Below are 26,011 nucleotides of genomic sequence, written 5' to 3'. Positions count from 1 at the left end.
TTTCATTAGGAGCATATTGAAATGCTAATCTAAAAGAAGTTAGAGTTCCAAGCGCACACAGACACGGAGGCTATAAATAAATATGCTAAAGTCTTTGAGCGAGATAATGCTTTTCCATTGAAAGCCTCAGTGAGACGAGCGGTTTGCAGCCGGTCCTCTTTGACTTTGTCTCTGTTTTTGCATCCATGACGCTATGTGCAGCTCCTCCTCCTGTTCTCTCTCTCTCTCTTCATACAAACTCTGGAATAATGGAAGCTTAAATGGCAACAGGAACCAATGAACCTTTTTCCTGCAATAAATGAGATCCCAAAAGTCCCAGAGGAAGAAACTCAAGCAACACACGGCGAGGCCAATTTGTGAATGCATGCGTGAACACACACACACACACACACACACACACACACACACACACACACACACACACACACACACACACACACACACACACACACACACACACTCAGACAGAACCCGCTGTGGTCCCGGTCCTCGCTCCCGTGTTCTCCCTTTAAGGAGCGTGTTGGAATCTAAGCAGAGGTCCCGGCTCTTCGACGCTTTGTTCTCTGCTGTGAGCTGCATCACACACAGACGAGACCTTGCATGGAAACAGATGAAAAGACCAGCTGTTATCATTACAACTATGATTTGCCCTTTATGTTTCAGAACGGAAAAAAACAAAACACAAACAAACTGAAAGTGCCGATTTGAGTAAATGTTGTAACTGAGGTTGTTCCACGAAGCCCATCGTCTGTGATGCAAACTCCATACTTCTCTAGATCAGAAGGATTTGTAGAACAGCTCCTCCATCTCCACATCTACTCACTGTGCATCTGTATTGGGCTCGGGCTCCACCACCCCTCCCCCAGTGACAGCAAAGCACACATGAGCCACAGACTCACTGACCGCGATTAGCATGCGTCCATCTCCATCCTGCTCCGGCTTTAAGGCCTGTCATCACTAACAAGGTGGGAAGAAACACACTAATCTGCTTTAAGGAACTAGTCCTGCTATAATCTGCATTACAGCACGTTACTGAACAGCCTGTTCCAGCCACACCATAGATGTGTGACAGCAATGCTTAAACATATTTCACTATAAGAACAAGAAGAATTAGTAGTAACAGACTTAAACTGCACACGCTACTTTTAGCTCATATAACTGTGAACTGCAGATATAATTTAAAGAATCAACAATTAGACTATGGTCATATAAATGTATGCAAATTAGTCAAGTGGATGAAAACATTGAAATTAGCTCTAAGTTAAACATTATTTGACGGTTTTAACATCATGGTTACATAACCACACAGCGATACAGCAGAACAGTAAAAACGTATAATTCAACAAAATATCTTTAATAGATATAAACATTTTTACACATCACAGCTCAATGGAAACAGATCACATGCTGTCACACATGTAAAGAATGAAGGTGCAGGGCGATCGCGGTGCTAGGGCCCTGGGGCGCTCCATCTGAGTCCGGCTCATGGTCTCTGTCCTGTCTCATCCTATATTTATGTCACTCCTCACTATGTCCTGGCCAGTAAAGCAGACATACACAAAAATGATCTTCAAAAATAAGAATGAAGGTGCAAATTCTGGTGAATATCAAATCCTCCTTATATACAGTTGCACAGTATCCAGTACAAAAGGAAATGGCTACAGTATGAGGCTTAAATAAGGACTTTGCTGCTCATTACAGACCAAATTCAGTTTGGGCTCACAAGCAGATTCCAATATGACAGAAGCTGTGGCTGTAATTTTAGGATTTACACAATATCTTACTATGTAATAATATACGGAACAGTACCGATTCAATCTATTGAGAGCGTTAAGGATCAGATTAAGGCCCTTTTTTTCATGCTGGGGGGGTAAATCTATGTAGCAGTTTACATGTAGTCAACACTAGGTGGCACCGTCAACCAACTCAGTCCATGTTTAGAAATCCTCTGAGTCTGCAAAAAATAGCATCATATACTCTCTATCCTTAGTTCGATTTACAGGGTGAATATTCTCTTACAGGTTATTTCTGATCATCTTTTCTTGGCCATAAATATTCTTTACATTCTATATCACAACATGGGAAAGAGCGAGAAAATAAATGTTACCATCATATATTTACAATAAACAGGGATAAGACACTGAACTGTCAGTCTTTACCTTTATGCTGTGTATAATAATAATATATGCTCTTTCTTTTCATCAGATTTTGACCAGTGGTTCTATACAAGCACTTACTTTTAGCCCTCTACAAGTGAAACCCTTCTCAGACTCGTACTTTGCCACACACAGACGAGCACCTGACCTCACAGTGTTTACACTGTGTGCTGTTCAAGTGTCTGTGTTTGTCTGCCCACACACGTCCCGTTGTTCGTGGGGATGGCGTCATCCAGCATCTCAGAGCTTCTCTTCTTTTGGTGACTAATAAAAAAATAATCAGTGCTGCTCCCACTGACGGGGTGTTTGACACCTCAGATGTTCCACTGCTGCTGGAACTTTTTAATAGAGCGTCTACTCACTTGTATCAGGACAGCTGGGAAACTTATTGGGACGTAACTTTAATCCCTTTAGGTGAGATTCTTTATCTTACTCTGTCTGACATGCAGGAATACCAACAATCAGCTGGACACTGGATCATCTGAGGTTTTAAGGAAGGGAGAGCATGCAGATCAACACATCACAGTTACGTCGCTGCTCTTCCCTGCGTCCGTCCTCCACCCTTTGCTTGTCTTTGTGATCATGGCAGGTCTACGAGGTGAAGACGTACGGCGTTTAAGTCCACGTTGGCAATGATTTTAAGCCCAAGAGAAACAGATGATGTGGTTTTGTTTATAAGTACTTCTGTTTTGTGTACAGTACTCAACAACACAACATCAGATCAGCTTGAGTAGTGGTCAGACTCCCACGGCAGCGCTGCCGGCAGGTCAGGTCTCATCAGTTCATGTCAATGGTGTTGAAGACCCACTCTGTGAACTTCTTGAGCTTGGCCGAAGCGCTGTAGGACTCCTCCAGGAGGCGCTGGTTGTCCTCTCGCAGGCTCTGGATCTGAGCCTGGAGAGACGCCTTGGCATCCTTCTCCTGAAGGCGAGACAAAGACACGCTGTCAGGTTGGTTGTACACAAACCTTCACCTGTGTGTGGTCATCGTGCAGCTGACCAGTAACCAGTAACTGACCTTCTTCAGATCTTCCTGTAGCGCCTTTACCATCGATTCCAGCTGGCTCACTTTGCCCATCAGGCAAGCTGGAGTCTCTCTGAAAGGCCACAAGCAGCACATTAGCACCAAACACTGGCATCTTAAATCAATCACAACGACGGACAGTGAAGCAGGAAGCTTTACGCAGTGCTTACACCTGCTGCACATGCTTCGTGAAGCGCTGGGTGCAGTGGGTTCCCACACACCCAGTCTGAGGCCTCTTACCCAGGTGAGGGCTGCCTCGCTGGCGCCGCCTGGGGCTCAGCCTGCTGGGGGCTGGTGGCTGCCGCACTCTCAGCCTTAGAACTATCCTCCTGGGCTGCGAGAAAAACCAATCGCTGCTCTGAATGAAAAACAACAATTACTTTTAGACCTGGAGAAACAATAAGGGTCAATGGTGCCACCTCCTGGAGACAATAAGGGCGACAGAGTGACTCATCCCCCACTGAAAAACATATAAGTAATCAACCTTCACCTCCAGCGAGTTGCTCAGGAAACAAAGCAAACAAAGCATGGAGTGTGTAGCTACCCTCGAAGGCCTTGGCAGCATCCACCAGGTGGGCCCAGTCCAGCGGGCCGTCGGCGCCGCTGCCAGCCAGGGGCATGAGGGCCAGCTCCTGCAGCTGCTGCCGCTTCCTCTCCTGCTCCAGCTCTGAGGCCTCTGGGGCCGTCAGGTCACCTGGGACGGAGAAGGAGCCAAGTCAAAGACTGCCAAGACCTTTGCAGGTGTCCGCCTCCGCCGCAAATGCTGACGCTCACCGAGAGATTTGTGCGACGCCCGGCGGCTCGATCCGTGGCGAGCGACGGGCGAGCGCGGGATTGTGGAGCAGCTGAAGAGCAGGTCGGTGGGCGTGTCGCGGGTTCCGGAGGACGGCTCCCTCTGCCCGCCGTAGATGCTCTCGTCCGACAGCGTCCTCTGCAGCGAGCGGCGGCCGGGCGGCGGGAACAGCGGCTTCAGAAAGAGGAGGCGCAGGTCAGACAGGGAGAGAAGCAGCCTGGGGGGTCCAGGTTTGTATGTGGCACCTTCTCCTCAGCTGTGGTGGGCGGGGGGCTGTCCAGTGTTATCAGCTTCTTCAGGTCTTCCTCCAAGCTGGACTTGGCCGTGTGCCGCTGGGGGGACTGGGAGCCCCGGAGGTTGGCCCTGAGCTGGGGTTGGCCTCCCAGCAGACCGTCGCTCTGGTGCCGCCTGGAGACACCAATCACAGCAGGGGGGCGCCTTTTAAAGCTACGTCCCAGACAGCACAGGTTACATGCAAAACCGAGAGACAGGTGAATTATACCACACATCTCCGATTAGTACGGCAGAAGTGAGATGTGAAGACAAGAGTCTCCACATGGTGGCAGTGCTGACCAAATTAGAGAAGCTTCAACATTAAATAAAAAAGAAGGCATTTTAACAGCAAGAAACATCTCTGTGCTAAATGGCCACACAGTCACAACGTGCTGCATTAGAAACCACATGCTCATACTTGCGAGTGCTGCCAAAGTCCACAGAGTTGACGGTTCCCCCGGGTTTCCTCCAGCCGATCAGGTACTTTGAGGTCGATCCTTGACGAGGGTAGAAGCTCTTGGACCCTGGAGACGCGGGGTTTGGGGACGTGGGGGAGGTGGTTTCTTCGGCCTCCTCTTGGGGCGACAGTGGGGTACAGCCCTGACCCATCGGGCTCCCTGAGAGACCGGAACTCAGTGTGCTGTGATTCAGAAGAACATGAAGAGCAGATTACGTGGCTGCGTGTGACCGGTACAGTTTCCTTTCAGGGCTCGTTCAACAGTATCATTTATGGAGCATAAACATCTTTACTTCGAGTGTAATAGAGTCTCAAAACGGCCACTTTTCTTCTGAAGATGTTTAATCAGCAGCGTTCAGACTGTTTTTGTATGTATTAATAGGCAGATCTACTTGAAAACCATTAGTAGCCTCGTTCCAGCCCGTGTAACTGCAGATGGGATCGACTGATGAGTTCTTAAAAAATAGAACAGTGTCCTTCGTCTCAAGCACCTTCAAATACGTTTTCTCCGTAGTTTCACATAAAAGCTTGAGTCTTCAAACAGCAAGTTTTGTGTGTTCATGCGTGTGTGTGCGTGCGTATTTGCATGCTCGACTTAAAAGCAAAGCGCTGCCAATGTACAGGTGTGTGTGAAGCAGTGCTATTTCTGGCCCAGAGAAGAAGGGAATGAGGCTTTAGTCGACTCAAAGGAAGTGGGATTTAGAGGAGAAGGAAAAATGTTACAGCAACTTCAAGCACTTCCTTTCAGGTGTGATACCAGGAAATAAAAAATACAAATCAAGGGACTGACCACACACACACACACACACACACACACGAGCGCACACACACGCACGCACGAACGCACACACATGAGCGCACGGACACACACACACACACACACACACACACACCTGGAGTGAGAGGCAGCATCACTCAGGCCGTACGAGGCATCAGGAGCTGCCGACGGGCTCTTCGCTGGGGCCTCACTGCCTCCAGCGGCGTCCAGCAGCTCGAGGGGCGGCGGTGAAGCATCCGCGGCGCCCTGGAGGCCGGCGGCACCCTCATGCCACGGAGTCTTGTCTTTGGCCCTGAAGGCACCGGTGGAGGAGGCGGTGCTGCTTTGGGTGGCAGTGAAGGAGGAGGCATCGATGCCGCTGTCGACGGAGGTGCCCTGAAGGTACCCGTTGAGCTCCAGGTCAGCGCGCACTCCGCAGCGCGAGCCGACCTCGTACCACTTCTCGTCGCTGTGGGCTGAACTGGAGGCATTGCTCGACAGCGTGTTGCTGCTCGACTGGCTGGAGGAGTACGGAGCATCCACCTATTGAGGGGCAGGAAACCAAACATGGACTCAAACGAACTGGAGAACGCGACCCCTCAAGCTGCTGGCGATGAAGGCTCACTTCACCTTAGGGCCTTTGTGAGGAGACATGTGGACGCCCTGCTCCGCCAGCTGCAGCCGAGGGGTCGCCACCTTGGAAGCCGCGGCGTCTGTGGGAGGCACACGCATACACACGCATACACACACGCATACGCACACGCACGCATACACACGCATACGCACACGCATACACACACGCATACACACACGCATACACACGCATACACACACGCATACGCACGCATACACACGCATACACACACGCATACGCACACGCACGCATACACACGCATACGCACACGCATACGCACACGCATACGCACACGCATACACACGCATACACACACGCATACGCACACGCACGCATACACACGCATACACACGCATACGCACACGCATACACACGCATACACACACGCATACGCACGCATTCGCACACGCATACGCACACGCATACGCACACGCATACGCACACGCACGCATACACACGCATACACACGCATATGCACACGCATACGCATACGCACACGCACGCATACACACGCATACGCACACGCATACACACATGCATACGCACACGCACGCATACACACGCATACGCACACGCATACACACGCATACGCACGCATACGCATACGCGCACGCATACACACGCATACGCACACGCATACGCACGCATACGCACACGCATACGCACGCATACGCGCACGCATACGCACGCATACACACGCATACACACACGCATACAAGTGAGGGTGAGGGCGGCATGGGTTTTGTGACTCTTTAGAGTTTCAGACTAAACGTCAGGCTTCGTCTCACCTGCACTGCTTTTATCCACAGCTCTGCCGGCCGCGTCGCTGTCCCCGGGCCGGCACCACCCGACACCGGAGCTGGAGCAGCCTTTGAGCCCGTTGACGGCGTCGCCCGTCCCGTGTCGCACGCCTGGAACCGGGGACTGGCAGCTGTTGTTATTGAACCTAAACGGGACGTGGGGAGATGAGCACATGGCAGCAGGTTGATGATGAAGCAGGCGACGCACTGCAACCCACCCATCGCTGCACTTCTGCCTCCAGTGGCTGGAGCCGGTGGTGTCGGTGTAGGACAGGCTGGGGGGGGGGTTGGTGCTGTGCGCCGTGCGACCCATCACGATGGAGCAGGCCAGAGCATAGTTGTCGCTGCCTGGGGAGCATCTGCAGACACACATGGAGGTCATTCACACACGCTGCTCGCTGTCGCTCAGCGCGGCCGCCGTTGCACTATATTTCTGCGTGGACCTCTTTGGGTTGAGCGGCCGCCCGTCGCTGGACACGCTTCGAGGAAGAGCAGCGGAGCTCCTGTCGCTGGAGTCTGCCGCCGGGGCCTTGATCAGCGTTCCCACGGTGCCGGCAGCACGCGTCTGTGGGCTGGAGGAGGTCCGGGGCCACTTAGTGTTGTTGTTGGTGGAGCGGAAAGGGAACTTCAGCTCATAGGGCATGCCCTCCTTGTGGTTCTTGTAGTCGACGAGTGGCATGTGGTAGATTTCTGAGCAGCCTCTGTTGGCACATGGAGTGTTCACAGCCTCCAAACGCCACCAACCACCAGTGTGAGGAGGCTCTCTTCATTCAAATATGCCTGTACCTGCGCGGCGTGGAGTCGTCGTGGGGAGGAATGATGACCACCTTCACCGTGACGGAGGTCCGGAGCAGGTCGATCATCTGCTCGTGGGACAGCGAGGCCACGGAGACCTTGCATATCTCCACCAGGCGGCTGCCCTGCCTGAGCCCAGCCTGCCAGGCGTAGCCGTAGGGCTCCACCTCCGCCACGATGCCCTCAAAGTTGACGTGGAAGCCCAGCTGGCCCAGAGCGTTACGGCGCAGGGTCATCTCCGTGGTCTGGCTGCCTTTGGTCAGCAGCTAGAGCACACGCAGAGGCCGTGTGTTTAAATCACATCCTATATGACACCGAACCATCCCACACCAGCACAAACGCAGGCGCTTTGATGTAAATGACCCCGTGCTGCATGCGGCGCCCCTGCGCCTGTGAGGTTGGGCCGTAAAGCGTTAGCGAAGCCCAGGAAGAACCACAACAGGAGCTGATACGTGTCACAACGCCCCACAACAAAGTTGGTGAAGACGCACATTCATGCTTCCAGAGGAGCGGCACGCGCCGCTACTTGTAGCTGGCAACCGTCATTCTTCAGGCTGTTTACTATCAACTGAACCTGCATCACCTCCGCCTCACTGGAAGCCTCAGTAATGATATCATATCACCAAATCACTGTGTTAGAATGATCAGACGCTGCAGCAGTGGCTTTTTGGTGGCGGTATAATTTGAGGCTACACCCTTATGTTGCTGTAATAACATCAACACTGCTCGTTTCTTCATGCCACTGTTGTCGGGGAACTGATACATGAACAGTTTCAGATTGCATTCAAGCTCTACAGTGTTGCCTGTAACTGAAACAAGAAGGTGAATGTGATTAAACGGGTTGATGATGTGTCTCTGCTGTCCCACTGACCTCCAGTCTTTTCACCACCTCTCCAAAGTCTTCTGTGTTGTTGTTGATGGAGCGCAGGGACACGCTGTCGCCTCGCTCGTAGTAGATCTTCATGGAGGCGGGGCTCCCCGTTGACCAGCCGATCACGTCCCGCGTGGCGCAGTTAAACACCACCGCCTTGGCCTCCTGGTCCAGCAGGACGATGAAGTCGTTGGAGACGGCCAGCAGACACTCGCGCTCGGCGCCGGCGACCTGGTCCTCGGCGTGCACCTGCCAGGTCACCGCCCCCATGCTCCGGAGCTCCGCCCCGCTGTACGGACGCATCTTCTCCCGGCGCCTGTGTGTGCGCGGGAAGGGGAACCTCCCAGCGGGCTCCACGGTGGTGCTGGTCACGTGCCGTTCTGCTAGGTCCCTCAGGTACTCCTGCCGGGTGCGCGTTGCCATGGCACCGAACTTTTCTGACTTGTGGGCTGCGTTCTCAGCGTTGATGACTTTGGCCAGCAGGAAGTCCCTGAAGACAGTGGATTTGGGGAAGGTCACACCCTTAGGGATCGGAGGGCCGAAGGAGGGAACGTCCTGGGAACGGGTCACAGCCACACTGCAGACGGAGAGGAGGTCAGTGCTAGAACACCTGAATGAACCTTAGACAGGAGTTAGTTTTAAACACAAGCTCCATGAAACGAGACAGACACAACAATGACTGTTAGATGAAATGAATAAAACATAGTGCATAATCGATAATAGCTAAACAAAAAATAAGTAAATGCACAATAAAATCTAAACAGCAACAATAGGGACGGGGGCTGTGACAGAAGCAAAGTGTCAGTACAAAGGTTCAATCGTAGCATCTATACCAAAGGTCGACATAGCCACTAGGACCTGATGCTGGACAGGCGGCTGTGAGAGTCCAGAGTCTCCGTCCAGCCCATTAAGCGGATCACACTCCATTCCTTCACCGCCACGACTGACTGCACTCAGCGCATACGTCCCATACATCGCTTCGCAGCCGACGAGCCAGCTCCCCGTCGTGACACTCCCTGACACTTCATGCTACATCTTGGTGGAGACGCGGCCTGGATTAAGTTAGCGAGCACAAACAGCGGACGCGACCTAAACAAAGATCTAGTTATGCAACGTGCGCTGGGCCTGTGTGACTGTGAGGCGGTGCTTGAAAGCAGCAGATTAGCACCCTGCTGGCGCCGGGCCAGCGTTCTCTGTAATGCTGCAGCCTGGCTGAGTGTGACCGGAGCACCGTCCAGCTCCTAGTAGCAGGAACCGACAGGCTATTAATATGTGGCTGACTCAACGGATCAACATAGACTTAAAGATCATATCAAGAAAAAGACATCTGAACAAACACTAGGTCTGATTTAAAAAAAAACAAACAAACACACACACACAAAACATTAAAACAAGACAAAACACTTACCTCCATAAAGCACCATCCAAAATAGTGCCAGTATTTTATTCTATACACTGTAGTACTGCTCACTATATAGTGTATCCAACTGTCGTCTGTGTGGGTTCAAGACTCCGAATCATCCAGGACGGGCAAAGCCGTGCGAAACACTCAATTTCAGTGCAAAGTTTAGGGAAGCCGGACAAACTCAAGGACTCGGAGTGTTCTGCTTTTCCATTTCATCCACACGTCCACCCAGGAGGACCAGCACTGCAGCCCTCATTTCTCTTCTCCCACAGTTAGAGCCCAACTATGCCCCCTTTAGGCAAAAAGCAAGCTGAATGGACGGCTCCACAAGTCGGTGCCATGGAGGAGTTGGTCAGGAAAAAAAAAGGTAGACTAAAATAAATTAGCCCAAGTTTCTCATGGGTGTGAACGGCGGCAGAAAGCTGCTCCGACCCATTCGCTCCCGAGGTACACTCTGTGAGCTCCAAAGAGCTCTCAGCTGTCCCCTCCCCGCTCACATGCATGTCCGGTCGGAGAGAGCACTCCGTGAGCACGGCACTAACTCCTTCAGACCACTCTGGCTCACGCTGCCCAAAGGCAAAGTGGCAGGGAGCGAAGGAGCAGCGAGAAGAAAGGGTGGGGGCCGGAGAGTGTGTGAGGAGGGAGCCTCAGTGAGCTGCCGTGCATGGATGCGTGTGCCAGTGTGTGACGGCGGGCACGAGGGGGGGTAAAAAGAGGAATGGGAATACGAGAGTGAAAGGGGGCAACTATGTGTGAATAATGTCTGTGTGTGCGCAGCACAGATAGTGTGTGCGCAGCGATGTAGCGATGCGTAAGTGTGAAGGCCACAGATCATCACAAGGCCAGGAATCAGCCAGCGGAGGAGAAGGAGCGTGAAGCCCCATCAGTCTGACAGCCACTGCCTGACCATTCTGTCCTATTTGCCTGGGATCTAACAGATTCATGCTGAAACAAACAGCCACACACACACACACACGAGGCAGCCAGCTTTTATGTCTGACCCATGCCTTTGAGTCAGTGTTCTAATGCTTCCATAGCTACCTGCAAAAACCTTCTAGGGGTCAAACTAAAAAGCCCAGATGTTGAGTAGTGCTCATTTTTGACATAACCTCCACCTCGGTGTCAGGGTCACAGACACATACTTTATAATAAGTGCATTTATACACCTTAGAGACAGAGACCCACCTGTAGCACGTGTTGTCAGAGCAGGGGTTGTGCACCCGGACGATGATGAAGACGTGCTGAAAGTGAGAGCGAATGGCTTTGGGGGTGAAAGGGTACGAGCCAGGCTCCTGGAACACGATGGTCACTATGTCGTTACCGATGTGGCGCTTCCTCAGCAGCTGAGAGGAGGAACGACAGCGGCCTCATTAGAGACGCGTGGCACTCCAGTCAAAGCAAAGTCATGCCCAGCATACTGCGCATTCCTTTGAAGGACCGTAAAAGTACAGCTCAGGGAGAGAATCAGACACTGAATGAGGTCAGACACCTGAGCCACAAGTCAACACATGCATTTAGGTGAAGCACCCTTTGTTTAAAGGTCCTCTTTTGTGCAGCTGTTTCCAAACAAACCACCGTTACCTGCTGTTTGTTGTTGGGCGTGTACGGCAGCAGAGTCGACACGTGGAACATGATCTCGTAGTCCTTGTATGAGGTGTACAGTGAGTGAGTGCCTGTAGAATCCGCTGCAGGAGAAAGACCAATGAAGTAGACCTTCACTACATTGCTGTACATCTGTACCTGTTTTTAACCACAATAAACATGGTTTAACTGCGGGTCATGTTTGTGCTTGTGAGCACTTACTTTTGGTGTCCAGCTGGGCTCTGTATTTGTTGAAGCCCTTGAGGCGAACCTTCTCCCCCAGCAGCTGGAGAAAGTCCTCCAACGCAGGACCGGCCGTCTCATTGTTGTACATCTCCTCCTCTGTACTTTGGCCTGCTCGGCAGTACATCACCCCCACCTTGACCTGGAAGCTCAGCTACGGCGCATGGAGATGGAACGCATTAATGTCATAGCAAGAGTACAAGAGTCCAAAGTAACGCAAGCAGCTGAATACACCCAAAGCGAAGTGCTGGTTCCGTGAGTGAACGCCTCCTACCCCTTGTTCATCCAGCTTCATCAGCTGCTCAGGGACTTTGGGTGTGTTGAGGGCCAGTCTGAGGCAGGACAGGTCCAGTTCAGGAAGGAGGTACTCCAGTACCTCTTTGACAGGCAGTCCTCGAGTGGTGCCATGCTTGGAGGTGGAGGGCACTGCATCCTCCAGGATAGAACCTCGCAGAGTTGTCAGCTAAATGGGGGGAGACGGTGAGGAAGGGAAAACTGCACCTTAGGAACCGTTGGTGTGCACCGAATGTTAGATATGAAACAATCTGATGGCAAAACATGCCTGTCCGGGCAAAAAAGCAATAAAACCAATACAAGCTGGTGTTTTACCCTAAGGACATTGGCATCAAACAAGGCAATTATGACTCAAGGCCTGGGTAAACAGAAAGTGGGAACTGAGGAAGAAGAGGTGGGAGCCTTGTTCAAGCATTCTGTGTACACAAAGTCGGCATTGTGCTGAGTTCTGGGAGCAAACCCAATCACTCGGATATCACAAGCAGCTGGAACAAACGGAGACGTTCTCTCCTGCAAGCTTGAGGCTGTGCTGGGCCTGTGTGTGCAATGGATCCATGTCCCTTGTGTTTAAAAGACAGGTAGTGGGTGGGGGTACTGAGATCCCTCAGTCTGAAAAATGGGGTTTTAATCACATGCACCTGTCCTGCTCAGCCCAAACGACCATCCCAGACATACGCCTCTATTCTCTGGGAACGCATGTCTATATAATGAATCCCAGGTTTGAATCCAACACTGCAAATAAATAATCTATTTTTACTGAATGGGGAAAAGTAAAGCGCTCCACAGAGTGGTTTGAGGTTGCTGGAGTCTGACAGGCCTTGGAGGCTGGAGGATGAGTGCACTTCCTGAAGTGTATCCACACACTGCTGATATTGGGAGACAGTTGAACAGCCCAAGGGTGGTTTGCATAACAAGAAACACGGGCTGGAGCTGGTTTTACCTCAAACTGGTCCCTGTGTGGAGCAGGCACAGTAGCAACTGAGCAACACACCTTCTATAAAGATAAACCGGGACGAGATTGTGTTTCCCCCAGTAATAAAACAAGACTGGACCAACCATTGGTGGTTGGGAAAGTATGGCTGACCTCACTGGTTCTGAAGATGAGGCGGTAGTTATACTGCTGGCCGTGCTCCTTGTCGTCTTCCTGTTTTTCCCTGCGCAGGCTCACCGCCACCGGTCCAAGAGTCTCGTCCATCCCAAAGTAGTTACAATGATCTGAGTAAGAGAAAGCGTTGGTTATGGTAAAATAAGCTGCTGGGGCTAATCTACAGTAACACAATCATTGGTACTTACCCCTAAGGTAGAAGAACTTCCTGTAGTAGTATGCTCCCAGGTCCACGTGCTCCACAATGTACTGTTTGGTCTTCTCGCTGAGTGTGCTGGGACCTTCCTTTGGTCCCTCAAGCACGGCTACTCCTGCATTCGTGCAGTGTGTGCTCACAGATGATTCATAAAAGTTTCCTTCCCCACTCAGAGTCCCGGAGCCACTGTTATTGCTTACACCGACCAAAAGGCCATGATATCTGCGCCTCCCATTGCCATCGGCGCCTATTTCGTTGCGGAAGCAGGGACAGCTGAGCAGCATTTCGTTGCTCTGCTCGTCCCCTGCTTCTGGACCAGGACTGTCCCTGGAGCTGAGCTCCTCTTGGCTGCCACTGGGGGAGCTGTAAGGCAGGCTGTGGGTGGACGACAGGGTGGAGGTGGCCGAGGCCACAGCGGCAGCAGACGCTCCCGTGGTGGTGTTTTTCCTCTGTCCCGCCGTCTGCCGCAGCTGGATGACTTCGTTAAGATTGAAGAGCATGCTCTGAACGTCATAGTGGGCGAAGCCTTTCTGACAAAGCCAGGGTTTGGGAGGAGGGCCCAAGTCCTCTGTCCGGTTGTCCTCTACGTCAGAGCCGGCTCTGGGGGAGTCCAACTCGCCACGAGCATTCAGAAGTTTGCGGAATATAGACTCTCCCCCTGTCTCAGACTTAGTGCGCCTCTTCGGGGGTTTATCTTTGTCCTTAGCTCTGTCCTCCTGAAGATCTGTGGAAGCCTGCTTCGGCCCAATATTCAGAATGTCCACTAGTTTGTCTGGAGCTGGGCTCCGCTGGTCGGCTTTGCCTCCTTGATAGCCTTTAAGCATTTCGAAGAAGCTTTCTTCAGATGCTCCATGCTGATCTATGGAGGAGGTGCTGCCGTACTCCCGATGAAGGGGGGACCATTTTGCTCCCGGGGACAGACCCCACTCCTCTCCACTGTCCCCGCTCCCTTCCATCTCACCCACAGTCATGTCACTGTTGCTGCGCTGGCGGATGCGCTTCTGCCGTGCGCTTCTATTTGCTGGACCTCTGTAGTCCCCAGGGGCCAGGTAAGCAGCGTCAGGGCTGTGGATGTTGGTCTGGATGCGGTTTTTCAAAGTATTGTGAATGTTGCGCAGCATCGAGGAGTCCTGAGGGCTCAGCATAGAGCCTAACTTAATTGGACCTTTTCCAGCAGGGGGCGCACCGGAGCTCTCGGGTTCAGACGAGTGCCACACAGCCCCTGCGGTGTCCTTCCTTGGTGGCCAGTCAGCCACCCGGGCGCGTACGCCCATCTTAGGCACCCCTGTGCTCACAGTGGCATGGACACTGTCCGTGCGGCCCGGCACGGCCCCTCCGTTGACCATGCGGAGTTGGCGGGTGTAGAACTCATCAGTGGCGGGGACTGAACCCCCGACGGTGCGCTCCATGGGTGGGCGCTTCAGGCTGGTCATGACACCAGTGCCAGAGGCTAAAGGCACTTAGCAGGTAAACATGGCTGCCTCGGGGATGGCACGCTGCCCTGACCTCATGGGCAGAGTGCTTGTCGGATCAACCGTGAAGGGGCACCTCCTCAGCACCTAAGCGTGCATTCCGCTGCCACGACTGTGTTGACGCTTCCACTTGGCATTTTCCTTGTACCAAACACGCAACCCTAAAAACAGAGAAAGAAAAAAATGACTCAGCACATGCAGCAATAGTCTCAGGAGGAAATAACCACAAATGTCACGCAACACTCAGACAAAAATAGAAACCAAGCTGGACGGAGGCAGCTAAGTAATAACAGAGCTGAAACAAGATCCATATTATTGGAAACCCAGACAGATTTATACTTGTTTGGCTCTGATCAGTCTCCTTTTACAGTCTACATGGGGGAACAACAACAGTAAATCTATCTACACCATCAGTTCTAAGGATAAGCGTGCAGAAAAAACACACTCATCACCTCATCTGCGTCGCCAGCTTAGAGCCACGCAGCTTCAGGACATCTTGTAAAAGAACTAAATGTTTCAAGCTCTTAATTAATTGATCTCCATATGGAAATGGTTGGTGGATATAGACGATGGCACTGCTACAGATATTTAGCGTCCAAGGACATGTAGCCTAGAGAAACCAGGAAATAAACAACCGTCCTGGAGTGTGTGAAGGGTTTGATGTTTAAGGACATGTTCACACACATAAACCTCTATCTCCCCTTCAGGAGACTGAGAGAAATAAATCTATACTGATGAACTCCACAGAGGCGTCTCCCTAGCAGTGGCCAGAGTCACTTTAGCAACCAACATAACAGAAATGTGACGTTGACTTGCAGTTTTGGGGATCCAGTATTCCAAGCGGCACATCAAAAAGCAAAAATGGGCTTTTGTAAGTCATCAGAGTAGTGGGTGATGATCCTCTGCCTGACAAATCGGGCCAATTTGGTAGCGAGACACTGGGGAAGATTAAGGCTCCACTCTGAGTCGACAGTGATCACATTAGCCTCTAGCAGTCGGTGCACTGTGACGGGCCCACAGCACAGCCACCTTCACACTGCGTCATCAGCTTCAGGACTGACTTCATGCCAAAACGCGCTGCTCGGTGGAAGGACGGCGCTCACCTTCGCTTTCAAGCGCTGAAGGTACTCGCAGGCGTGGGCGTTTGTCCCCCAAGGAAACAGAAAGACGCTTCCAGTGCCACAGCACGACAGCACAACAAGCTGAGGGACGGCTCAAATGAGCCCTACACAATGCACTTTGTTTGACAATATCAACGTCATCTCACAAGTCAAGCGTTAAATCTCAAGGCTCTGAAGGCGATTTGGTCGTCGAGAGCCCAGAGCAAAGCAAAGCATCGGCTGTGAGCATCACTTCAAACACGGAAGAGACAACAAACCTTCAAACCTGTGCGTATTATGCCCCACAATACAGCTCACACAAGCATTTAGAAACATGAAGGGACGGTTCACATTCTAACTTAACTACGTCAACTAACACAAATATGAACGATTCTACGTTTGTCAAACCTGGATTGTTTCCTTCAAATAAACAAGCTCTTTAGGGCAATAATAACTACTCCTTAATTAATTTGACTAAAAAGTCGCCCTGTCGCTGATACAAATGAGAGTGGAAGTCAGGGAATCTGAGCTAAACTGCAGATCCAGTCCCAGAGCGCTGGGCCTCGTTCCCTCCCGCTGCCGCGTCCACAGGGACGAGCCAATGAATAGAAGCGACACACATACACACACGTCCCAGAAAACAGGCCTCTAATCTCTACACTGATGAACCTGCACACAGACGACCGGCTTCAGGTGTGTGGCATTAAAGCACTAGTATATAAACTGGGAACTAGCTGAGAAAGCCACAACTCGCCTCTTCCACTCATCCTACGTTCATCCTTTGCAGGAGCATCTTTTTAGGATGTCAGTCCCGTACGTGTCCAGACAGCTTGAGCATGTTTGCTAAATGATGTTAACTTCCTGTAATTGGGGCTCTGACCTTCCAGCTGCTTTATAAGGGGAAGATGAAGGGCTGAGGATATGGTGACACATCCCTGAAGAGCAATAATTTGCTGTTGTGGATGTAGAGGTGACGTGCTCCTGTGACGACTCAGCCGGCGTGACTCCGACTGGGAACCAGTCAGTCAGTAACACATGAACCTGAGTATTTCAGTGTGACTCACAGACTCCTGTGCAACTTCTAAGAAACGAAAAAGATCTAAGTCATCGTTTGAGGACAGACGTTTGAGGTGACAGACGTTTCCAGACCCGGTGTCACCGACAGGGGAAGTCCCGGCGGCTGAGCTGCTTCGTCTAGCCGGTGCCCCAGAGGAGTGACGGCGTGCTGGGGTTGAAAGACTCATCAAGCAACGTCTCCAAACACTGAGGGAATGAAGTTTCCCAGTAGACTGAGCAAGTGTTTCCAAAGCTTGGACAAAGCAGCCGAAGGATTGCCCTACAAGCTTGTAATTACGGCGCTGCTGAATGGGGCTGAGGGGCTGTTTGGCCGACACCACTGGCTTTCAAACAGCACCCTAGCATTTAGCCCAATGGCTCTCCGTGTCTCCTAATCTTTCCCCGCTCTGAAGCCTGACTGGGCTTTTAGGCAGCACGCACAAAGGTTCCCTCTGTCCTGGCTTGGGCAAGACTCCGGCCCCATTCCAGCACAGTGAGGCCTTTGAAAACTGCCTGGCACAGGAAACCCACTATAGCTGCGTCTGTGCGGCCTGCCAGAAAAAGCAGATGAATTAAATGCAAGTGCAGCTGGAGAGATAGAGATGAAACAACAGCAAAGCACAATTTGGAAGCGAGAGAAACAGGAACATGGAGGATGCGTCCAGAACAGACGAATGTCACCTGGCAGGTGATACTTTAAGCCTTTAAATCCTCCAAAGGAAACCTCTGCCAGGAGGTCGTGCATCGGTCCGACACAATGGACCGATGCACGACATCCTTTACTGGTAGGGGGGACTGAGGGTGAGCTGAGGTGGCTGCATTTCCACTGAGGTGCATTCCAACCAAGGCAATAGAAAGCAGGAAGTAACAAAGCATCTCTGCTACTACTCTCCAATCCGTCTTCCTTTTTGATTTCTCTTTGAGGCCGATAACCAGACACCAGCCTGCCTGTCACAATGAGCAAACCCGGGAACCAGACACCTTCCAGGCCGCCCTACTGACGGACAAACCAAGCCAGCATGACCCGACCGCAGGCCCAGGTCCTGGAATTCAGTGGAGGAAGTGAGCGTCTGCAAGGGCATGTTCAGGCAAATTCTTAGACGAGAGTGGAACGCTGACTCTCTGCTACACAACACTGTGCAATCTGTGTCTGAGCCAGACTTTTTCTCGTATTTAATCAGCACATTGTGAGCTTTGATATGTGCCTGGTGAACCAGGGTGAAGAACTCAAATGCAGTGACGGAGCACGCAGAAAGACCCACTGAACAGTGCCAGAACCGATCCGTTGCCATTATCTCCAGGAGGTGTCCTTGATTCCGTCTCTCTCCTTATCCAGAGTTCTCCACCACAGTTTCACATTTTCCACGATAAAGAGACACTTGACATAGTTTATATTTATCTGGGTGGTCCACAGTTTTCTCAATGGAAGTCTTTATTCAACCCCTTGGGGGCCACTTAGCTCTAAAAACGCTAATTGCACTGCTGGCAGATTAGGTGGTCTGCGTGTCCACAGGCAGGAGGACTACAGCGACACGTTGGAGGATCAAAACAGCTGACAGGCTGCTTTTTGACTGACTGCAAGTATGTCAAATCTGCAGCACACGTTGTACTTTACGGTCTATAAACAGGCTTCTCTGTAGAGGCCCAGGCTGCTGGTTCAAGGCCTGTTTGCTGCCTTTTAACATTTAAGCTCGTCTGCCTTTAAACGCTGTGCATTGTACAGGGCAGTGACGAGGAAGCAGTGAGCTGCTGCCTGAAGAGGAATGTGAAACATTCTAATGAGGCGCTTGGCAACTGAACCGCAGTCGGTGGCTGAATCCTGCTCAGGGCTGCACCTTCTGTCTGCCTGCCTTCCTCCAAACCAGGATTGAGTCGGACAGACCGGGTGCTCCGGATGCACAGGTACAGGTACTCACTCAGCAAGAACACACACATGTACACACACATTGGCTAAGAACAAACCAAGAACCACTCAGCTCTTTAGCATGAAATCTGGGAAGCCATGGGAGAATACAGTAGGTATTTTTGAACAAGGCAAATCCAACTCCCTGTTGTTTCTGCAGACATCAAAGGCAGCGCTCGTCTCCCCCCATCAGCGCATAAAGATGCTATTTCAGCTCGGGCTAAGAATACATTTCCTTGAAAATCATGTTGGAAAAATAAGTAAGGCTTTCTATGTAAAGTACAATGAGGGCTTATCGAAACAAAATATAGGATTTAATTTGCCTCCTACAATAAATGTATAGTAGAAACTTTACCAAGTTCACCTCCAGTTAATATACAGGTTGTGTTTCAACCAGTTCTGTTAAACAGATCATGTGCACTTGTAAAACGTACTCCACCCACGCATTGATTAATCATTAGCAGGTTTGCTGGTCAGCAACACAGAAGCCTTTTGTTTAATAAGGGGCATTAGCTCCATAAAGATAATTCAGAAAACCTCGGCGCAGGTGATGGCACTGCACCAAAACCTCAAGATGAGCCCAAAGTCCGTGGTGTCCACGCCTCCCTGCAGCGTGTGAACCCACTCGGCCCTCAGTGTGAGTCCATGCTACTGATCAAAAGCGGCGAGGGTCTGGACGCTTTTAATTTGATACGTCCTACATACAGGCCAGCAGACTTTGATCCAACCCTCGGCTCTGATAAGAGGCCGTGAAGCAACTCCGGCCTCTGCAGTCACATCTGAATTCAACACCTGTGGGTTTATTGCTATTTTACAGAAACTGTCCACATGTTGGATTATATTGAAACTATCTGAGAAAGTTTTTCCTCACGGAGGTAAATCACGGCCACCCAGCTCTCTGAGTCACAAACCAAACCTACACAAGACAGGAAACAACAATATATGGCTCCTACAGGCCTTGTTAAACAAGGCAGAGTCAGCAGAGGTGTTTATAGAGGCACTCACTTTCCTTCACACTCTCTACAAAGGGTAAATATCCCTCTACTTAATATCTGAAAGGCTCCGGACCTGTTTGTTACCAAACAAATACTCCCAGTTCACCAAGGGGCTGGCACGCGACTCTGTGTGTGCGCAGATGTGTGCGCTTTCCATCATTTGAGGATTAAAGGATTCGAGAGTAGCAGCAGAGTAAGTGACACAAGGAGGAGGCTGAGTGGATACGGGGTGTGGGGCTCGTCCACAGGGCAAACACTTCCACACCTGCCACTACTTCAGGCTTGGATCGCAACAATCACCGACAAAAGAAGCTCCTGTAACATCTGCATCTCACATGCACAGGTCCATCAGCCGACTCCTCTGAATCAAGGTCAGGTTCTCACCAGTAGCAGCAGCGCTGTGAATCAAACGTCTGGTTCAGTTTCAAATGGAATCAACCATCAATCGGTCATTACTGCGATAGCTCCAGAGAGGACGGACCCCAGAGGTCCTGGAGCCCTGCTGGCTGATGGGGCAGAGGGCGTCCAGAGGTTCCAGACACCCCAGACACATGGAGTCTGCCCATCAGTCACAGGCCAATGCAGCCATTTAGCCCAGTGCTCCACAGCAAATACAATAAAAATGATCCATAGCACTGGTGAGAAATCAACATGTTTAGTGACAACAAGCCTGGAAACTCATTATGTATTAACTGCAATTGCTGCTACAGGAAACTGATCAATGAGTGTTGTCCCCAATATCATAAGATCACCAATATGTGTGCACGTGGGCGTGGAATGAGGTGATGGGGTCTCCATGTACAACTGAAAGCTCAGCAAACAGTGGCCTGACAGATTCTGATTCAGAGCGGACGTGTCAATGTAACAGATGCCTGCGATGTTTGGAAGTCGTCCACGGCCCTGGGCTTTCACATCCTCTGCCTGATTACACAGGTAGCATGTCAGCCAGACCACAGAGAGGAGCAAGGAATCCTCATTACACCTCCCTGGCCTGAACGAAATCAAGTCATCTTGGAGAGAGAATTATTTTCCAAGCAACAAAACTAAAACAGGATCTTGCGTTGTCCGATTCGCAGTCCAAGAGCAGAACCCTCTGAATGCCGTAGGTTTGTTCCTGTCTGGACAAGTTGTAGCACGGTGACGTTTTGCAAGAGGACAAGTTGTGATTGTTCCATTAGGCAATTTTACAAAAAGGTCAGGATGAGAAACATGAGCTGCACCTCTGCAGCAGCAGCAGCAGGGGCCGCGGGCTGTTTACTGCTAAAGACCATCAGAGCATGCAATCAAAGCGTCAGAAGAAGCTGCGCGCATATTTCCATGTTCATTTTCATCAGGCCAATGGATCCTTAAATCCATCAACAGCTGCTTGGGAAAGAAACAGACCTCTGCAGCAATTAGGCTAGTGCACATAAACTAATTAGATTACACAGATGAGCAGGGACAGCCGCTGCATCGAGACCGAGGAGCAGGAGAGTGTGAGGAGCGACACCGTGCCGAGCTGAGAAAGGAGAACACAAAAACACAGGCAGGCCTCCTAAAAGGCCGGAGACGGTTCATATGCACTCACACTGGACAAACAGCTGCTCTGCTGCACCACAAAACAACTGTGTGCCTAAAACGTAAGACTAGAGCTTTGACAGAGGAATGAAAGTAGGAATACTTGCTGGGTGAGCACTTTAACATGGCAACAAAGGGCTGCAGTGCTGGGGACAGTGTGTGTGTGTGTGTGTGTGTGTGTGTGTGTGTGTGTGTGTGTGTGTGTGTGTGTGTGTTGGGGGGGCTGTGCCTCTGGGGAACCCGGTGCCGGCCGACCCGCCCCCCGCAGCCCGACCCCCCCCCACAGCGAAGGCCGAGGCTCAGATGAGCGTGCATCAGGAAGCAGAGCAATGTCCAAATGTTCTGCTCCGACAGTGGAAGAGCTCGATGACGACGCAAAAGCCACAACAGCTGCTCAGCAACGTTACGCACATAAAACTATTTCCACACATCGATTCTGGCCCGTGTCCAGAGCTCAGCCTGGCGCAATTATAAACCGTCAGCGTGTGTAGTTAATCAATTCACACAGTCGTTTGGGCTGCAATAAGTCAGCTAGTGTTGCATAACAGCGCTGCCCTGCTAAAGCACAGGTGGTGCAACGGCTCGCGGTTCTGGCGGGTCGCGGTGCCGGCGGCTTGCGGTTCCGGCAGGTCGCGGTGCCGGCGGCTTGCGGTGCCGGCGGGTCGGGGTGCCGGCGGGTCGCGGTGCCGGCGGGTCGCGGGTGCCGGCGGGTCGCGGTGCCGGCGGGTCGCTGCTGCTGGCCTGCACTGCGCTGCAGCCGGGCTCCAGCCTGTTGCCGGGCCAGCTTCATGCCGAGCACACGGTCCAGTGCGGTGGTTCTGATTGGGTTCAGGGTTCCATTCATCAGATCGGGGCGTCGCTGGGGAGGAAAAGTCCCTCCTGGCTGGAGATCGTGTCACTCTCTCATTTGAAATTTACGGCTTCTCTAAATCACGGCCTTCAGAGCCGGGTTTCTAGGATGAATAGGTGGCATCTTTCTCTCTTTCTAGACAGACTCCACATCAGCATTCAAGGGAAGTGAGCAGCATGTAAACACAGCAGCACCGCGTTCATCTCCCCGTCCGCTGCAGCACAGACGTCACACGACAGCATGCTCCGCGTTCATACAAGGGCACGCGGCGCTGCTCCTCGCGGTCCTGCAGGTTCAACGGTGCCGCTGGTGCCGCTGGTGCCTCTGCAGCCGCGGGCCTGGAGCCTGAACACGAAACACACAGGAAACAGGCGGCAAGAGAGGAAAAGCAGCCATGTTTGTTATTAGCAGCCGTATCTGCACTTTGCACCTGGAGCGACAGGGAAAAGAGCGCGTCCACTTCAGTCAGCGTGGTTCTGAACCAGATCCTTGACATCAACAGGACCAAGTCTGTTCAGACCCGTATTTTCAGCGTCACGTCAGCTGAACATATCAAAGCGAGCGTTCGGACACTGCTCTCATTCTTCTCTGCGTTTCTACACAGAGCGGAGCAGGAACTCGCAGGGTGGAAGTGGGTCTGAAGCGAAGGTCCAGCCTGTGGAATGTTGGAGCAACACGAGACGGGATTTTCAGTTTCAGAGCGGAGGAAACAAAGCAAACAAGACGCCAGCGTGAACGCATGCACTGAGCAGGTCTGAAGTCGGGTTCGGGGGAAGTAAGTCGTGCGGCGTCTTGTTGTGTGAGCATTCCTGTGTCGCTACGCGTCAGAGCTGCTGCCGAGAACAACAACAGGAATGAGGACGGGTTGAACGGACCCGTCCCGGCGCTGACGGCGCCCTCGCGCTCCGACGGCTCCTCGTTTCTGTCCACAGGAGGGGGCGGAACAAGCAGCCGGTGCGGTTCTACGTTCCTGGCGGAACGCGTGCGTGGAACCCAGAGACGAAGCAGCGCTGGCAGACGTGTCCAGACAGCGCGGAGGTGGAAGTGGTACCGCCGGCAGCAACACGTCGCCACCACAGTCCCGCGTTTCTGAATGGAAACTTTCCTGCACTTTCACGATTTCAGCTTGTTGGTCTTTGTCTTTGGATCTCAGCCTCCATCTCATCCATTTTCAGCGTGAGCGTAAGAGGTTTGATGGGAGCAGAGAGGGGGAATTACACGGTGCCGGATCCCTGCATGGCTGTGGCTTTGGGTCGATCCTTAGAATAGGAACCAGACAGGGACATGAGCAGCACCTGACCCGCTGACGGCCTCCCAGCACCAGCAGCTCCAGAATCAAGAACAACTAGTGTCCAAACAGCTCGGCTTCTGCCGGGTCAGAAACCCCAGAACTTTGTGGCAGGTGGAGTGAAAAGCACAGGAATGTTCTTTTGTCTGCACGAATTCGCTTGATGACAGTGCGCTGAATGGGATTACATCATCACCATTGTGGCTTCCAAGCCCTGCGCTTTGGCTGGAGCCGAGTGGACCGTCCGACCCGGACAAAGACGGAGCATTCCAACAGTTTAGCAAGCAGGAACCGCAGAACCGCGGTCAGACCTCATTACAGTCAACCTCATCAACCCCTCAGTCACCGGCGAGCAGGCGCTCCGGCGGTGCCGTCGGGCCGTCGGACCCGTGACTATGAGCTGACTAATGCCGCTCAGACTCATCACTGCTTTTTCTAACGGTGATTTGTTTCCAGCTGTTACAGACGATCAAGTCAAACCTCAGGAATCAGTGACTCACGCTGGTTTTTCTCCAGACCGACACGATTCTGGGAGGATCGTGGCCCCACAGAAGGAGGATCGTGGCCCCACAGAAGGAGGATCGCGGCCCCACAGAAGGAGGATCGCGGCCCCACAGAAGGAGGATCGTGGCCCCAGAGGAGGAGGATCGCGGCCCCAGAGGAGGAGGATCGTGGCCCCACAGAAGGAGGATCGTGGCCCCAGAGGAGGAGGATCGTGGCCCCACAGAAGGAGGATCGTGGCCCCACAGAAGGAGGATCGCGGCCCCACAGAAGGAGGATCGTGGCCCCACAGAAGGAGGATCGCGGCCCCACAGAAGGAGGATCGGGGCCCCACAGAAGGAGGATCGCGGCCCCAGAGGAGGAGGATCGTGGCCCCACAGAAGGAGGATCGTGGCCCTGCAGCGAGGCCACATCTCAGGGGCCGTGTGGCTCCAGTCGGAGGCTGCAGAGGAGCCTGTAGCTGGTGGAGCACGTCAGAACCATTGTAACGAAGGAGGAAGTACTAAATGAATAAGGAATAACGGCTTTGAACTTGAGAGTTATAACAATAACCTCATTGTTCATTATAGGATTCATACAACTAACTTCAGCATTTCATGACACCACTTAACATAATTACAGCTCCCACAGTCCTGAGCAGCAAATTACAAAGCAGTACAATGCTGCTTTTGTTGTTTTCTTTTATCTTTGTTCAAACCAGTCCCCTCGAGCCAATGAGCGAGGGACAATAGAAACATAAGCTCAACACAGCAACAGGAAACATCCTGTGTGAACGAGTGGGCCCTGGAAACACACTGAACAATTCTAATTGTCATGTGAAAAGTTGAACGAAGTGGGATGAGAAACCGACCCAACGCTGGAACCACTGGAACCAGACGAAACCGATCCGATCAGGCGACCTGAGCGACTGCAAGCAGCAAAGCGGAGCTGTGTGATCAGTCATGCCCAGTGTGGATCAGCTCAGCCTATTGAGAATGCTAAAAAGCCTGATCGCTGCCCAGAGCGTCCATTGTGCACCTGATTAACGCCAACTCCAGCGAACTCTGCAGCTGGAGCCACTGGCGCCGCCGCTGCGTGCTGTTTATTATGAGCACTGCATTCATTCCCGGACCAGCCCTGTGATACCAAACCAACACGTTCATGTATTAGCAGCCACGTCCGGGTTTGGGTCGTGTTATGTCATCGCCAGCTACCGAACAGTCACTTGGCTGGAACACACCCTGGGGACGCGCAGTTCCAGCCCGAACGGGCCCTTTCAACGCACCTTGCGGTCATTCCGGCCTGATCGGACGGACCAGCGGCTGTAAACAAACCTCAGCCAGCCAGATGTGGCACGAGGAAAATCACGCACCGCGCGTGGCAACAGCACGGGCTGCACCGCGCCGAGGAGCCACCCGCACGTCCCCGCACGTCCCCGCACGCAGGGGCCACCTGTGAACTGTGCCCTTGACGTGCGGCGACGCAGCGGCTCCGCGTCCCGTGACAGCGGCGGGTTCGGCTCCGGCGGTTCGAGCAGCAGCGGAACCGACGCCGCACACAGATGTGCTTTGTCCGCGCACAGCCGACACGTGTGGTGGCACGCGTGACAGGCACCACGCACGCACCCGACTCACCTTCTCCCGTTTCCACTGCCAGCGTTTTTCGGGTGTCACGCAACAGCGAGCGGGGTTTCCTCCTTTTGTTTCAACTCGCCACGATATCCCACGAGTGCGAACGCCGAACTGCGCAGCGCTCTTCTTACCTTCGGGGGAAACGTGTCCGCTCCGGCTCACGCAGAAAATGTCCGCGTGCCTTCCTCGGAGAAGGCAACTTGGAAGTTTGATAGAAAGTTACGTGCTCGCCTCGCTGCGCTATGCAGCTGCTGGAGGGATGAGATCATTCCAGGCAAACCTCCCTCTCTCCCCCT

General features: G+C 52.3%; 1 protein-coding gene across 3 annotated transcripts; it reads right to left on the bottom strand.

Annotated features, from left to right (window-relative positions):
- Window positions 1-1,333: 1,333 nt before the first annotated feature.
- On the bottom strand, window positions 1,334-26,011 carry LOC114848238 (signal-induced proliferation-associated 1-like protein 1). Of its 3 annotated transcripts, none has more exons than XM_055505751.1 (21): window positions 25,719-26,011; window positions 13,376-15,016; window positions 13,167-13,297; window positions 12,063-12,251; window positions 11,768-11,942; window positions 11,546-11,649; window positions 11,150-11,307; window positions 8,560-9,136; window positions 7,680-7,954; window positions 7,337-7,594; window positions 7,112-7,252; window positions 6,882-7,039; window positions 6,090-6,172; window positions 5,596-6,002; window positions 4,664-4,885; window positions 4,218-4,419; window positions 3,954-4,146; window positions 3,724-3,873; window positions 3,420-3,537; window positions 3,174-3,252; window positions 1,334-3,077 (listed from the first exon to the last, which is right to left on the bottom strand). In XM_055505751.1, the coding sequence occupies exons 2-21, from the start codon at window positions 14,814-14,816 to the stop codon at window positions 2,934-2,936; spliced, it is 5,205 nt and encodes a 1,734-aa protein (XP_055361726.1). In that variant the 5' UTR covers window positions 14,817-15,016; window positions 25,719-26,011; the 3' UTR covers window positions 1,334-2,933. The 3 variants fall into 3 exon arrangements, with proteins under 3 accessions (XP_055361726.1, XP_055361725.1, XP_028994405.1); XM_055505750.1 differs by having other exon boundaries at window positions 25,847-26,008; XM_029138572.3 differs by having other exon boundaries at window positions 4,218-4,380; window positions 25,847-26,007.

This window comes from Betta splendens, chromosome 22, assembly GCF_900634795.4.
Source record: "Betta splendens chromosome 22, fBetSpl5.4, whole genome shotgun sequence".
Lineage (NCBI taxonomy): Eukaryota > Metazoa > Chordata > Actinopteri > Anabantiformes > Osphronemidae > Betta > Betta splendens.
The sequence above is the reverse complement of the archived record's forward strand: the minus strand, read 5'-3'. Positions and strand labels throughout refer to the sequence as shown.

Excerpts from the sequence above, each read along its gene's own strand:
- LOC114848238 (XM_055505751.1), bottom strand. The coding sequence starts at position 14,816 with ATGACCAGCCTGAAGCGCCCACCCATGGAGCGCACCGTCGGGGGTTCA. Across the intron at positions 6,003-6,089 it reads CTCCTCACAAAGGCCCTAAG|GTGGATGCTCCGTACTCCTC; the intron begins GTGAAGTGAGCC and ends GCCCCTCAATAG. Across the intron at positions 3,253-3,419 it reads GCGAGGCAGCCCTCACCTGG|AGAGACTCCAGCTTGCCTGA; the intron begins GTAAGAGGCCTC and ends GTGGCCTTTCAG.